The sequence below is a fragment of the Toxotes jaculatrix genome, chromosome 1 (assembly GCF_017976425.1).
Source record: "Toxotes jaculatrix isolate fToxJac2 chromosome 1, fToxJac2.pri, whole genome shotgun sequence".
Taxonomy (NCBI): domain Eukaryota; kingdom Metazoa; phylum Chordata; class Actinopteri; family Toxotidae; genus Toxotes; species Toxotes jaculatrix.
The window spans coordinates 22,253,958-22,270,686 of record NC_054394.1 but is presented as its reverse complement, the minus strand read 5'-3'; the positions used below and the strand labels follow the sequence as shown (position 1 = coordinate 22,270,686).

Sequence of the window (16,729 nt, the reverse complement as noted above, 5' to 3'; positions counted from 1 at the left end):
TTCGAGGGATTCCACACTCGATTTTTCTTATCAATGCAGCTTCCATTGTTTGGTTTTGTTTAGTGTCAACATCAATTTACACATCAATAATTATTTTTAAAGATTTTTAATATACTGAACTATAGTCAGAGCTCCGAGCTACAAAAATCTTCTTCGAACAAAGGTAAAAGGTAAAAGTGATGATCACACAGGCAGAGAACAGAATAAAATATAATGGAGAAATTATAGTCACTGTATTATATTTAAAGGACTTTCAGGCATTTCCGTTGATACACATTTCAGCTGTGGTCGATGTGGAACTATTTTGAAAACTGAAAGCCATTTTCTGAATGATTTTTGGAGGTTGAATGCATAAAATTAGGCACTGCCCAGGGGAGCATGTCTCTTCATTACACTTCTAATGGTGCTCCAGGGATAGTGACTGTCATTCTGCAGCTCACAGCACCATGATGAGTTTTTCACCCTGTCTTATTAGGTTGAATGGACAAAAAAATGACATCATCCAAATAAGAGTCCTTACTGTCATAATAGTAATATCGTACATCCCAGAACACAAGCTACAAAAAGGAGTAATTTTTTCCAACAATTTTCCTTGAACTTCTCACTCAGCTGCAGTGTCATCTTTGCAGTAATCTACCTCTAAAAGCTATGAAATTATCTGTAAAGGTAAAGAAAAAACATTTAAAACATAAAAAAACTCAACATTTAATTATTTCACACAATTATCTCCAGTGGCGCTGTACACGGCATCCATGGGTGAACATGTTTCATGCTCCTTCAGCCACATCATGCAGCACATTTTCAACCTGTCAGCTTCCATGAGCTTCCTCTCCACCAGGGACACTGTTGCCTCTGAGTACGAGAAGCCAGACTAGAGGATCTTCAGAACATGTGCTCTGTACATCAGAAGAGGAAACTACTCAGCTAAAACTAAACATATTCTTTACAGAAAACATAAGTAAACTGACTTTTTTTTTTTTTTTTTACTGAAATGGTTTCTCTTGACAAAATCTGCAGTGAAACTTTTCACTGAATCAGGTTATATTCTCCTCTGTGAACCACTTTTATTTTTGGCCTGTAGCCTGATACAATAACTTTAATAGAGAGGTGCAGATGACAGGCATGGACGGCCTCATTCTTATCCTGCAGCAAAAATGCAATTTCCCCTCTGGCAAGAGATGTATTTAAAATATCTGAGGGAGAGTTAATAGAAAATGTGCCAAAGATAACTTCATTACTCCTTTCTATAATTGACTTCCTTAATAGACTTGACGTGTCTTGGCCAAACTAAACCACTCTCACGGTTTTCAATGGAGAAACATACTATCCTGACTATACAGTGAACTATGTACTCTAATGTGCCACACTGCATTTGATTCATTGAAATTCGATTTTTGATCACTTTGAACTATTTGTACATGTCTCCAGTGTCAGCGTCTACATTGTAAAAAAAAAACCCAATATGACACAAATTTGCTTCTGACTCTGAAACACTTGTGAGTGTGTTTGTTGTCTGTGTGCGTGTGCATGTGCATGTGTCTTCCCACCCCCTCGCTTGGAGAGATCCTTGCTCTTGTGAGATGTTTTTGTCCTGTGTGAAGCTTTACAGCTGAATGGACTGTGGCCAGGCGAGGTGAGTTCAGTTGACCTTGGGGTCATGCGGAGACAATGGTGGCAGGGCTTCTATAGGAAGAACAAAACACAGACCCCCAGGCTCATGGCCCCTGTTGTGGGAGGTGCTTGGATATGGCAGGCCATTTTAGAAAAAGGGGTAGAAGTGGTGTTGCATCAGAGGGGATGTTTAGGATCTCAGGTACAGGCTTGAATATCGAGTGATACCAGCATGTTGTTTTAAGTTGTGCATTTTATGTGGGAAGTCTTTTCTCTGCTTGGTTTTACAGTGCAGAAACAACACAGTGGTTGTTCATCTGTATGCCAGCTTTTTCTTTAATTTTATCCCAAACAATATAAACTGAAAACTGTCTTTTGCAACTGATACCTGCTCTGATAAACCTTTAACTATCATTTGTGCAGAGCGCAGAGATTTTCTCTTTGGGGGGGTCTAATAAGGGGAGGCATGGGCTTTTATCTGACCCCATGGGACAATGTGAAGTCTACAACCTCCCTGCGTCCCCCTACCCCCCACCTCACTTCCATATGCAGAGGAACTAGCACCACCACTGGCTTTGTGTGGGGGTTGGGGGTCATGACTGAGCGCTCCCACTCCCACAATGTGACAAGAGGAAAGGAGAAGAACAGATATTCTGGTTTTGTGGTGAAACGTTTTCTACTTGCTGGTCATTTGGAGGAGTGTGAACTAAAGCTCAAATCACACACACAGCACTGGTAAAAGAGGACAAAAAAAGTCTTCTAAACTCTCTCCGAGTTTACAGATTCATCAGCGTGCATCACACAGGAGCCTCACAGTAAACAAGTGGAAATGTTAGACTGATTGATTGGATGCTTTGCATAAATTCTTCAATCTTTTCTCTCAATCTCAGTAGGTTGCATAAACATGACTTTTTTTTAACCCAACAGAAACTCCAGTGATGGGGAAGTTGTGGTTAGTGTTTCTTCTTACAGTTGAAAAAGCCATCTTGTCTTTATAGTACAGTACAGTATTTAGTTTGCTAGTTCCCTCTGCTGGCCAGCCACCATACTGTACCATGCTCACATTTTTGTGACAATTCACAGGTTTCAACATATTTCAGCAGATAGTAAAAGGTGAAAACCCCTTACTGCATTTCATCAAATCTCCACTATTCTTTGAACAGCTCACTGGCTCAGATTAATGGGGGAAAGATGGAAATGAATTTGGAAGCTTCCGAGGAAGTGATCATCTCTTGTTTCTTGTTCAACTCCAATGTAAATGTTTAAAAAAAGTTGTTGTTCTCAAAAAATTACTTATTTAATCATTTATTTGAACGTGTTTACATTTTTGAGTTGTGAACAAAAACACTGGACAAGCTTTTTTTTTTTTTGGAAAGTTTTTCTTAAAGCTACAGCTGAAACTCATACCAGTAGCTTTCAGTGGCGGAAGAAGTACTGAACATCTTTAAGTATCAATACAACAATATAAAAAACTAAAATATTGAATAGTTTTACCACTTCTTTAACAATTATTTCAATGAATCCGTGTGATAGATTTGGAGGGGAAATTTCACTTTGGTGGAAGTGCTGACAACTCATAAACATCTGAATCATTACTAGTGGCCCCAAATACCATGCTTTTTTCTTTAAGGGGTTTTGTATTCTATTTTGTAATCTTTTTTTTTTCTTTTCCAAATGTCATATCTTAATTTTAAATGTAAAGTAAAAGTAGTCCTTGGTGCAAGGTTAGTGAGGTATACCATTTCAGTTATGTTATGTATTCATCTTAAATTAAAAGAAAGAAAACAAAATCATGTCAACGGATAAAATGATCGTTATGATTTTGTGTGGTAATGAACAACTGTAATTCTCTTTCAGCAAAGCTCCATAAACATATCTGAAAACTCAAAACACTGACGTTTGGGAGCTTATGTTCAAAACAGGTCACAAAACTTTCACTGTGCACAAATCATTGTAATTTCTATAAATGCAGAACAGTCAGTTCTGAGTGCAGCAAACATATGAAGCATGTATTTGAGGATTGTATTGATCTCACTTTAAAGTATTTTAACAGTTCTTTAATTTCACACAGTCAAATGAATCTACTTTTAACTAGATGCAGAAAATGTGTGGAGAGTCAACTCTGGGCCCTGCATCCTGTCTGAGGGCCCTGAATTTGTTGCAGTACTTGACTGCTCTTCTGTTGTGGTTTGCTGGCTTATGCCTTTGCTCATAAAGTCTCCACAACATTCAGACGCTTTGTTTTAAATCTGAGAAGAAAACAACACCAGGGCATGAGCACAATTACTGTGAGCTCTCTGTGAACATGATACGTTACAAATATTTTGTTTTGTTTCAGAGAGGAACTCAAATCACAAAAGTCATTATCCTGAAGATTTTAGAATCCTAAACCACTTTTAATTATTATGACTTTTCTCACATGACACAAACCAAATATCTGTAGTTTTATTGGTGTATTTTGCCTTAAACAAATTTAAAGACCAAATACAAAAATACTGCAAACAGACTAATGTTAAGAATGGCTTTACTACATTAAAATAATTTCGCAAATTAATTCTAAAAACATCTTCATCTGTTTCACTTATTATGTCCTTATTTAATATCAAATGTATAGTTTAGTTACAAATGTTTTTTAGTCAGTTGTTGGAGCTTCTTTTGTGAAACTACACTAATGATTGAAAAATTTTTTTTTGTTTTTTTTTTTGAAGTGTAACTCAAAACTGAAACTTAGATTCCAGTCCAACTCTCATTGTTGTAGCTCTATAAATCATTTTAAAATAAACTTTTTCAAAAGCTAAATCTAGAGAATCAGTTGTAACCTGACATTACTGTCAACCTATTATGATTGTATTACCTGATTAATGTTTTGTTGAACATTTAAACCTTTTTTCAAAGACTTAAGAAAAGAAAAATATTTATTTCTAGAAAAAACATACTTTTGTTAGAACTTTATCCTACTAATCACAGCCCACAGAGTATGGGTTTATGATAGCTGCTTAATGAATTTACTGATTTTATTATTATTGTTATTTTGCAGTTTTACATATATTCTTGGATATATTAGTGTATATATTGCACAGCCTTGTTCATTTCTTCCAGAGCAAGCTCAAAATGTGCAAAAGACCATAACTGACCAAGTTCACTAACCAGTCGTTTTGCCTTTGCATCTTTAAAGGTGATTTGTTTTACAACTGTGTAAAACCTGTTTATTTCTGAATAAGGGTTTGAAAAACATCATTTTTCTCTTTTTCTCTCTGTATGGAGTCTAACAAAAATTAAACTACTACTAACAACTATACATTATTTTTTTTTATACATAATTGTAAAAAAAAAAGTGTTGTGGAACAGCAACAGGTTAGTAGTTTTATTTTTGTAGTTTAACAAGCATACAAATGTTGTCAAAATGGAGTACAGTTATTTCATTATTTCTGACTTAAAAAAAACGGTATCTCTACTTTAATTGTGATGATTTATCTTTTCAGTACAATGCTGAACTAAAATAGCCATTAAACTGTATAAATAAAACAGGCTGCTCTCCGGTACGCATGTATATAGTCTTTATATTAAAGGAAAACAGCGGTGATCTCTGTCTGTCTCCCTCTCCTCCTTCCTTGGGAGAGGGTGGTTGGATCTGTGTGTCGGAAGTACCGTAGTTTATGTATGCTGGAGAGTTGGGGGTTGTAGCTAGATATTTACGTTCAGTGGGAGCCGCCCTTCATTCACCCACATGGTTACCAACTGGTCGCCTTCGCGCCACTTTCCTAACCCCGCAATCATTTTTAGCCAGCGTTTCTGGGCTGCAAATTCACTCGCGATCGGCTCGGATTTCACTCTGTGTTTCGTTTTTGTCCGCCGGTAGAAAAGTTTTCGGGATAGTTACGTATTTATTCCCTTCTTTTTTGTCGGCGAGAGACTACACGGCAGCCCAAGCAAGTGAGCGAAGATGGTGGATTTCGGCTGGTGAGTGTCTGCCGAGCGCATGTTTATCGGCAAGGAAGTCGGGTTTCGGGTTATTTTTTAGTCTCTGTTTTGGTGAATGAAATCCTTAGCGGTGTGTTTTACGCTTGTTTTTACGCCTCATCATAACACGCTAGTGGGGGATATCCAAACAGTAAGACATAAATGAGATGTTGGCGATGAAAACAGTGTAACGTGAGGCGCATGGCAGCCCCCTCAGCTCCACCATTGAGGGAATGAGGGAGATTTGAAAAGCTTGTCCGGAGCTTTCTCCGCTGCGCTTTAGCGACTAGTTAAAAAATAATCCGACCTCTTTACAACAGCCCGCGAGTTTAAATCAACTCTCTCGTGCGATATTTGAAAACTAAGTTTGTAAATCTGGTTAATTCGCTGCTCAGACTCGAGTGCAGTGGTGTGTGAGTTAAAGTGCCCCCCAGAACAAAGCAGCAGCACATGGGGCAGTTTTAGGCCGCGCGTTTTAGCTTAGCTTAGCTAGCCTAGCCGCATAAACTTAACACAGTAGTTTTGTGGGGTAAGCGCAGACATAACATTATAAATGAGTGTAGCCCTTTAATTTAAAGATAAGAGTGGGTAAATGCGGCCAATCCAGCGGGACAGATTCACCGTTGGTGTATTTTCAGACGTGTGCTCGTTTGTTGTTGGCTAGCGGCTAATCAGTGTCGTCAAACTCAACTCCAGTTTTATTAGCCGGAGTACAAGACACAAAAATGAGCCAACTGTTTCACTAATAACACTCTGTCTGCTCCTGTGCCACCCCTCTTGGCAGTTGGGGTAAACTGGAGTCACGTTAACACGATTTGCCATGTTTTCACCAGGCTAACAAGCAGCTCAACCAGCGCAGCGCACGGCTGCTGTCTGCTGCTAGCCCCTGCTCCTGCATGGACGGTAGCCTTGTTTTCAAGAAGCCCCGAAACCGCAAGCAACGGTGTTTCCTTTTAAATGAACAACACGCAGGTCGAAACTTTAGTGTGTAACTCTACGTTTGCGTTTAGCTTGGTCGATTTAGAGTCATTTATGCTAAGGTTGGCGCACTTCGAGGCGCCATGTTAAAGACGGTGGGGGAGGGGTGAACAACACCGTGCCCCGCGCAGGCGCTCCCGTGTCGCAGGGACGCGGGCCGCAGGCTGCGCTGCTCATTCATGTTTTCACTGACCTCGTGCTGCTGCAATAAATCATAACATCTTGTACCACAGCAACAATATGGTATAATTATCGATTAACCACTGCACACTTCTGATGGTGAAAAATACAGATTCCACGTGTTTAAGATTACAATTCATTTGTTGCACGTGCGCACACATCTACCTGCGTAGGTAACTTGTTGCAATGTCGAGAAGTCCTGTTTATTGTCTTTAAAGAAACTATCCTATGTGTCGTTTGTGTATTTTCAGATCCACCGTGAAGTGCAGGACCCCAAACATGGAGAAGTGTGACCATCTTTCCCCTGGTGCTGGAGGGCAGTGATGCTGTAATCAGTCTGTGTATTGTCAAAGTGCTTACAGTGCAGGTAGTACTATGTTATACCTACTGCAGTGGAGGCACTTACAGCAATACCCTGACACTGATGTGCAAATTCTTTGATATTACATGTCATTTGAAGTACTGTCTTTGTGCTAAGGTGCATCTAGTGCAGATAGTGAAATAGACTAGCACCTACTGCCCTAAGTGCTCCTTCTGGCATAAGGGGCTGTGATATGCGCCACCAGACCATTTTTAATTTCTAATTGGGCTCAAATATCTCGCAGTTCTCTGCTAGTTTTGCATAGTTGCACTACAAGAATAGATGAGTTGTGCAAATCTATGCAAAACTGATGGTGGCCTGCTTGCTCTCCACCTGTTTAGATGTTTGGTTTTGGGGGTGTCACATCAAATACAATCTCACTGTGTAATACACCTTGTAACGCTGTGTAAGAACCAGGAGTATTTACCAGTTTCCATTGACCTCAGTTTCAGCAGTACTAAAGTGCTTATAGTGCAGGTAGTGTTTTTCTCCCATCTACTGCAATGTAAGCACTTGAAGTACTTCTAACTAACTGCATCTTTCTGAAGATTGGATGTCTGTAGTCATCCAAGACTCATCTGTTAATCATCACTCGGTCAGTTTTGCTGGTTTGCATTCAGCTTTAACGGATGTTCGCTGTGCAAATCCATGCAAAACTGACTAGGCTGATGAATTATGCTCTGCCAAGTGGAAGTGCTTTTCATCAAGTTGTTTTTTTTTCTTTTTTGTTTTACTTTTGTCGCATGGTGGGTATTTGCACATACTTGGATGTGTATAATATTTTGGATATGTGTAGAAGTCCTTTCCTGTGCAGGTGGGGATTAGTAGCAATGCTGTGTACCTGAAGGTATTGCACTTGTCCCGGCCTGTGTAGGAACGAGGAGATGGAGCTGACCTGGATCCTGACCTGGATGTTTACGGAAGCTGCTCAGTTATGTGTCCTGTAATGTTTTGGCCAGTTTGGGTCTGTATAAAACACGTGTTTTTAAATTGGTTAATTGTAATGTTGCAGGTAATATATTAAATTTCTTACACCTTTTTTTTTCTCTGAATGCTTTATTCTACAAATCTCACAAGTAATGAGTGTAGAGTTACAGATGTGTTTTTGGCTATAGTTGTGTAAATATCATTTTTTAAAATTTATTTTTTTCCCCAAAGTATATTTGTACTGTTATGAAAAGGGTTTAAATCATGGTATTTCCCCCTTTTAATGCCACTTTGTAACAACAGGGTTTGGTCAACAGCTCTTTTTATATGCAATCTGATTAAACACCAATATCACACTATCTGGTATCACACTGACCACTTTTGACATCAAATTCACACGAGTCATGTCACCCTATTATTGGGTTTATAATTAGGTTTAGGTGCTCCCTATTTTAATCTCATAACATCAAGCTGAGTTTGCAGCAGTTGACCAGTCTGCTGTGATCCACAGACATTTTAGACCACAGCCTGGAGTAGTAGTTTAATCAGAGGAGTCCACAGTCAAAAACTTACTGATACATTTTTTTTTATTATTTTTTTTTTTTGGACATTTAAATTTTTATTGTCTTTTTTTCCCAACATACAACAAAAAACAAACCTTACTGATACTTTCATGCCAAACAGTTTTATCAGTTTTATCCTACCTGAAAGCTGTTTGGTTTGATGCATCTTTTCTGGTTATAAATCAATTTGGACCACATATGCTGAATAAGATTTATAAACTTGACCCATATATTTGTACATTTTCTTAAATCTTGATGTGCACACATCTTAAAGGTGGTTGGGACGTAATGGGGGACAACACATGAATGCACTGTACGTTATTTTACGACCCGTGCATGAAAACAACCCTCACTCTCTCACTTTCTACTTTCTAATGAAATGAATGATTAAATGATACACGGACATGACCTCTTATTTTTCAGTTAAAGTATACTAAGTATGGCAAAGAATGAAATTCAATAATTCAACTTTTCAAAAAAAAAAAAAAAAAAGCAAAAAACCGAATACTATACTAACTAGGTAGGTGTCATTAAAGATACTTTTTGCATAAAGGACACCAAAATTGACCATGCATTTATGAATCAGCAAGGGAATAAATCCTTTTAAATCAGCTCTGCTAACCCTTGAACTAATTTCAACATAATTTCCGTTTTGAATATTTATTTATCCTGCACATGTAATTGCCATTAAATAAATATATCCGTCTTAAATTGAAATCGGAAGCTGTCCACTAGATGGCGCTGCCTGACTGCCGTACAGCTGCAGATGCGGCCGCGGAGTGCAGGTAACGTTACGGTACCGCCTCTGCTGTTGGTCCAACCAACTTGGACAACATGCCGTTTTCAGGCAAGCCGCACCGCAACAACTTTCTCTCAGTGTCTGGATCTTAGTGATCACCGGCAGTTTTTCCTCGGCACGAGCACAAACGCCAGATGGTCGACGCTGAATCCTGAAACCTGAAATGTGGACGGGACTCACCTGAGACCTGGACTTCCATAGGTTTAGAAGAAACCTTTAACTTTCAAACAGCCTCCTTATTTGGGAGTATTACCCGGGCGTTTTATCAAAATGGGTGCACTGTGGACGAACTACTTTTTCCTCCTGGCATGTTGCTGTGGATTAGGGGTTGGAAGCCCAAACACATGCGACGAAGTGCGCAAAGTTTTCCAACTCAGGCAAATTGGACCGAATCAATTATTGATTTCAAATCCCACACAAGGTATGTTGGAGTTAAGCCTGCAGACTGAGCAGTAGTGTGTGTTAGTCTTATTTGTGTTCTTGCCCTAAAATTCATTCAAACCAGCCAGAAACACAAATTGTTATGTCACGTTTCTTCTTCTTTTTTAAATTTTCAACCACTGACTGTAAGAAATAAGCTTGAGAAGTTACTCGACAAAATGTTACCTGCCTGTACAGCTCATTAACTGAACTGTGGCTTTTAACCTGTCATTTTCTGTCTTAAGTCCTCTTTGTAGTTACAAAACACACCTTTTTAAGCACATTTTAGAGGCGTGTGTGCAGTTGTGATAATGATATAGACAGTAGAGCTTTGAGCTGTTAATTAACATCTTTTTGTGTGACTTTTAAATTTAAGATGTTTAGAGGAAATACTGTATGTGTTCTAGATAACTCACAGAAGTCAATTCCCCTCTATAGAGCAACATGTAATCTATGGACATCCAGTCTAGATTATATTCAGCAATATGTCAGGTCTGTAACATATGTTAAAATATTTAATTTTTGGTATATTTTCACATTCTGATTTTCAACTCATTTTCAAGCACTCCATGCTGAGCAACAGAAATATGTTTGGAGATGGATTTTACTAGTGTCTTTGCAACTCTACAGATGGTAATAGTGACATCACTTATTGTTCACTTCACTGTGTGACCAGCAGAGCATGGGGTAATAAAAATGTGCTGTTTCAATCCCGTGAGTCTAAGAAATAAAGCTGCTGAGATTACTTGTTGCTCATGACGAAAAAGAAACCAAATTCTGCCTCTTGGGCTGTCTGAAGCAGATAAGTGGCTTGCTGGGATAAACAGGAATTATTTTGTGTAAAGTTAGGTAAACTAGGCTTCCCTTAACTTTCTGAACACCACCCATAATGTAATTCCACATGATAGTTATGTACAAGACTTTTGTGGTGGTGGGGGGAATTATGGGTGTGGATATTTCATGTGGGCTGTAATTGAGTGGACAGCTTGCTCCTGCTACTACTGCTCTGCCTGTTCTTCCTGGAAAAGTAAATCTTAATGGTGTTGACTACCATCCTGCCACAAACTGCTCCCTGTAAACTTCATCACTCCTTTCCAGTGCTGCTGTGAGGGAACAGATTCAATTGACAGAAAAGCCTCAAATGCCTCCTAAACCTCTAAATAACTCTTATAATGCCATCACCACTCCTGCCCCTTAAATGAGCCTGTGCGGATTTAAACCTCTGAGCTGTTTCTTTGCAGAACTGTAGACTGAAAAGGAATGTCTTTAAGAAAAATTGTGTGTGGTGGGTGGCTCCTTCAGTTTAAACTATGATCAGCGCTTGATTCAGTAGCTACTAACCTTGTAAAAACATTTGCTACTGTTTAAAGCTGCACCTCCTCTGACCTCTCTGACGGCAGCTAAATGTCCAAATTTGTCTTTACGCTGGAAAGATGAAAATTGTTCCCTTGATAGATTAAGATTAATGTTCTGAAATACATCAGATAGTGTAATCGGAGATGGCAAGAGATCCTTGAGCGTGATTTTGAAAGTTATCTATAATTGACTGCGGGCCTGTGAAAAATAACCTGCAGAAAATTCCAGGAATCCGAGAGAGAGCTGTTTCCATATTTGACGCTGTTTGCCTGATAAGAAGTGTCAAACAGCCCTCAGTTTAGGTCAAAACACAGCAAGTCAGAAGTCTGTCACCTCGGCCAAAAAAAAAAAAAAAAGTCTGAGGTTTTGGAAGTGGAAATAGTTCTGGGAACAGTTTAGGTTAGAAAAGCAAGGCCTGGGGTGCTTTCATGTTGTCTTATCTGGAAGAGTTTGAATTCCTCCACGTGTGCCATCACCGACTCTGCTCCCTCCTCACTCTTGAGCCTCATAGGGAGCTGATAGCGTCTCTGGAACACCTCTGCACTCTTTGCCTAGGCATGTCGGAGAGGCTTTTACAGAGTTTTAGGTAGCTTTTAAGATGTTTTGATTGCCCCGTATGTGTGCAGATTGCTTACATTTGTGCGTGGTGGAAAATCTGCGACGTCACTTGGTGAGGTGATAACGCTTTGTCTCAGATCTTCCCTTAAGATCTAAGATGTTTTGGTTTTCTTGCTCCAGTAAAGCATTTGTTAACTTGTGTACTCCTTAAAAACACAAGTATTGTATGGCTTCTTACCTGATGTTTTAGGTCTACCACCAAACAAAACTTGACAAAACTTATATTACCAGAATCAACCGCTGATATTTCACACAGACATGATCTGGGATCACCTAATACATTTTAAGTGTATGCCTTATGTTGGTTGGTCCACAGACTGAAATTGGATTGTCTTGAAATTGTGTACAGGCATTCCATGGTTCCTGGAGGATGAAGTTTAGTTGAACTTTACAGACCCTATAACATTTCCTGTAACACCATCAACAGGGTGACATTTACTGAAATATCTCAACAACTGCAGTTTGACACAAAGTTTGGCTGTAGACTCTTTGTCTTGTTCTCTTGCTGATGAATCCTGCTAAAGGAGAGAAAGGTGCTTGTCAGTTTGTACAGTTGGCAGTCTACCACACAGATAATACTGAAGACAGTAAGACGCACTCACTTATTCATACCTTAAGGCAGTTTTATGGTGTCAAATCCACCTGACTTATTTGTCTTTTAAATATGCAAAGGAAAGTGGAGCACCCTAAAGAGAGCATGCCCCAGTTTAGACTTCTCATGTATTAGCATTACATTTCAGTAACAGAGGTAAGCATCAGTTTATCTGAAAAATAAATGGTGTTTTAAAAAACCCAGAAACTCAACATGTACCTGCTCTGAGAGTATTTCCAAAATCCAGGGACTTTTTTAATCTTGATAAAAAATATTGTTTTTGATGCACAAAAATAAATAAATATAAATATATATATATATATATATATATTTTTAAACCCATTTCCCAGGTTTCTTAACCCAGTCCATGTAGGTCTGCAATGATCAATCGAACAGTCGGTCAAAAGAAAATTAATTGACAAAATAAGGAATTGAATAACGTTACCTTGTGCTCTACAGTATTGTGATGGGCATTTGTCACCGTTTTCTGATGTGTCATTGATCAAATGATTAATCGTGAAAATAATCAGCAGATTAATTGATAATGAAAATAGTCGTTTGTGGCAAGCTCGGTCTTTTTCCTAACCCAATCAAAGATGGTAGCCATAAACTACATGTCTTTCCCTAATTTATATAAGCTGAACCGAACATGTATTATATTATGTTTGACTGTGCTGATATATTCAACAAAAAGAGCAAAGACATATTTCATTTCACATTAACTGGGTTAGGAACTGCAGCTGCAACTTGAGAAATGAGTTGTGGTGGACACAGTATTTTTTCATCCAGATGGTTAGACTTAGAATTTTCTGGATTCTAGAAATTCCGAACTAGAGCTGTGTCGATAAAATCGATTCTCCTATTCTGAATCGATTCTCTATTTACTAAAGATCGATTCGTACGTGCTCGCGTACGAATTCGCGTCATCGAATTCACGCATGCGCGCTTGGTGTGAAGCTACCAAACAATGAACATGGCGTCGGACAGGAAGCAGTGTAATTTAGTAGTCCCCAAGTTTGCACTTTTTTATTTTTTACGTTAACTAAGCATTGCTTACTGTCCGACGATGTTCATTGTTTGGTAGCGTCACACCACGCGCGCATGCGTGAATTCCATGACGCGAATTCGCACGCCAGCACGTACGAATCGATCTTTAGAAAATAAATTGAGAATTGATTCAGAATAGGAGAATCGATTTTATCGGCGCAGCTCTATTCAGAACAGAGGCAAGAGTTATTAAATGACCTTCTGGGGTTTTCAAATGATTGCTGGATATTTATTCTTTAGAGGAACAGATGGTTTTCCCTTTGACCTGAATGTGACAGCAACACATGAGATGCATAAACTGGGGCTTTCAAACAATTTCTGTATGGCTATTGCACCCATACATGACAAAAGGTGGAAACAGAGCCATTCTTACTCTAAGGGGAAGGTTGAGTCACAAACACTTCTTAGCTTTGTCTCATTTTAATCCTTGTCTCTGTCCATAATATTTTAACATCATTACATTTATTCCCAATGATTCGTAGGTTCAGACCTCCAGGTGTGCATATCCAAGAACCTGACCTGCTGCACCAAAAAGATGGAGGAGAAGTACCAGGTAGCGGCCCGGAGAGACATCCAGAACCTTCTCCAGATGTCCAGTACCAGCCTTAAGTTTCTCATCTCACGCAATGTGGCTGCTTTTCAAGGTAAGAGTTAACGGGTTTGTGTGTTTAGGCACCACTGTCGTAAGGGTTAAACTTCAGAAACGTGTGCTGAGATGAGCGCAAATGTTTATGTGGATAATTGTATGCGTGTAGATGTTTGTGTGCACTTCCGAGTATATGTTGAGGAGTTAGGGTTTGTGTGGGTGTTGTAAAAACAGTGGATGAGTCAGTGTGTGTGAGTGCGTGCAGTGAGACTCCATTTCAGACTGAACAGAGGAGCGTCTGTCCTCCCTCCAGATCTAGCGCTATAGTCTGATCATCAGATTAGATAGGTTGGCTGTTCCTGTAGGAGACTCAGGAGGCTGCCCTAGGGGTGAATTTCTGTCAGGTAGATGTACTGGGGCCTTTTACTAATAGCCTCCCTTCCTGTGCAAGGTGTTCTACTACACTGTATCCTGAGAATGAAATGAAAGCCTTATATTTAGAGTTCTGGAAAACAGTACCCATTTCTGCATTTGTTTTCAACCTCTTTCTGTCATTGTTTTCCATTCCTCTCCATCTTTTCACTCAGCAATGACTGACAGTTGACTGGCAGGCAACAACTTGCCTCTGTCTGTGTGCTGTCTCTGCCCAGTGTGGGATGTTTCTGCCACTTGAGCTGATAGCTGTCATGTGACGGCTGAAACGGGTGGGCAACGAATACAGAGATTATGACTTGAATGTACAGTCTCAGACATATCATTAAGCCAATTCACTTTAATGATGTCTCTTAGTTTAAAGACGTGCTGTTATCCTCCTCCTAAATTCAAATGATTTATAGGAGAGTCTTGCATGATCACTGTGTTTTAGTTGCGGTTTGCAGGGGCAATGCCCTCTTTTTGTCATCAGATGTTGGATGTGTGCATATGAAGTGCAACTAAAATACTTTTATGAAGAATGGCACCTCTGAAATACTGTTAACTTAATCCAAAATTGCAGACTTTGCTGGTCTTATGAAAGTTGTTGGAGTGCAGGGTTTTATAAAGGATAGGGGTCGGGTCACTAAATTTTTCTTGTCAAGAAATACCATGGACAAGAACCAAATGAACAAAACTTCACTTCATTTCTCAGTACTTTCTGACTGTCCTACTCATTCCTGTCTGTGGCACTCATCCCCAGCCCATTAGTTGCAACAGAGGATGTAAATCTAAAATAGGTCACAAATATGTAACCCCCCCCCCCCCCCCCCCCACCCGCCCCCCCTTTTTTTTAATGGTTAAATAATTTCCTAATACAGTAGAGCACTGTAGTTTTTGTCACACTTTACTCAAATTGGAGTAAAAAGTGCATTTGTTGTGGACTATTTTCAGCTGTGGATTAATACACGTTTGATTTAGTGAGGGATTGACTGAAAATAAACTACAGAGCCCACATTCATTGTAATGAAGGAACATGTAACCCAGTGCAACTATGTGGTTCACTGATGTGTTTTTAACAGTTTTTAGCCACAGTGGAGCCCTGTGGCACAGGCTGGTCACAGCACTTTGATTACACAGCCGATAGTTGCTAGTCAGGTCATAACATTATTTTTTTTTTTTCATGGGTTTTTTGACAATAGAAAAACATAGAATATCCCCAGCCTTATCCTTAAAAGCATTCTGCATTCTCAATTCTGTTGGAGTTCTAGTCCGAGCATTTAAGGGTACTGGAAGCAAACTCTGAAAACATCTGAGCCCACAGCAGTTGTGTGCTAAAATGTAGATGCTAGGAGCTAGTCTCTTTGCCTCTGCCATGATGTCCATAAGAAGACCATCAAGCATTAGACACTTCTCGTAGGAAATCATACTTGCTCAACCCAAGTTACATAGTGTAAGAACAAGCTTGGAGTGGGAATGAAAGACCATTTTCCCTTTCACAAGTCAGTATACTATTAAAATGATTTTGAAGCTGTTATTTTAAGGTAAAACTGTAGCAAAAATGTTGCCTTTATATGCATTTCAACTTTTTCTTTATGCCCCTTAAAGTTCTCATAACAACTGAGAGTTAAATGAGAGTCAAATAAGGCTGCAGGAGCTGGTAGCTGCTTGAAAATACTCACAAAATGAGTAACACTCACATGGTTTCATCTATGGAATGGCAGCCACTCTGTGCTCTTGCCAAACCAAACAGAGTTCCCTGTCAACATCGGCTCTCATCAGTCAACAAACACTGGCGGCTGCTTCCAGCATCCAGACTGCATAATACAAGTGGCAACAGAAGTTCAGCAATTAAAGTCGCTTATTGGAGTCACAGCAACAGTATAATTGCTCTGAATATTACATTTATCAAGTCATTTAACATTGTTTTCAAACTATTCTTGTGATGTAGTTAATTACAGACCAAACTAGGGCTGCAACTCAAAAAACATTGTTCCATACTGCTGGAGTTGACTAACCTTTTAAGCTACAATCCAAATGTATTTTCCTCATTTAAGTTTTATTTATATATGTGTGTGTATATGTACACATAGTACATATTACAATCTAAACTATTCTCCTCCACCTGTGTTGATCAAGATTCAAGATTGTAGAAGTTTTGATTCACTATCCTAAAATATCTTTTTACACACACACATCCACCCACTGCCACCCACATGGCATTGTTCTATTTGGCCATAGAGGTTTTAGGAGCCTTTGTCACCACATGTATGGGAAGCACTGAGGGACAGAAATGTCTGGCAGGTTCTTAGATCTTAGC

At 39.2% G+C, this 16,729-nt stretch overlaps 1 protein-coding gene across 3 annotated transcripts in view; it reads left to right on the top strand.

Annotated features, from left to right (window-relative positions):
• The first annotated feature begins 9,420 nt into the window (after positions 1–9,420).
• The window catches only part of gpc5a (glypican 5a), a 110,345-nt gene continuing 103,036 nt past the window's right edge, over positions 9,421–16,729 (top strand). For all 3 annotated transcript variants that reach the window (XM_041058450.1, XM_041058618.1, XM_041058535.1), the window contains exons 1-2: positions 9,421–9,800; positions 13,895–14,056. In XM_041058450.1, the coding sequence (XP_040914384.1) occupies positions 9,650–9,800; positions 13,895–14,056 (313 nt within the window). In that variant the 5' untranslated portion in view covers positions 9,421–9,649. The remainder of the gene's footprint in view (positions 9,801–13,894; positions 14,057–16,729) is intronic.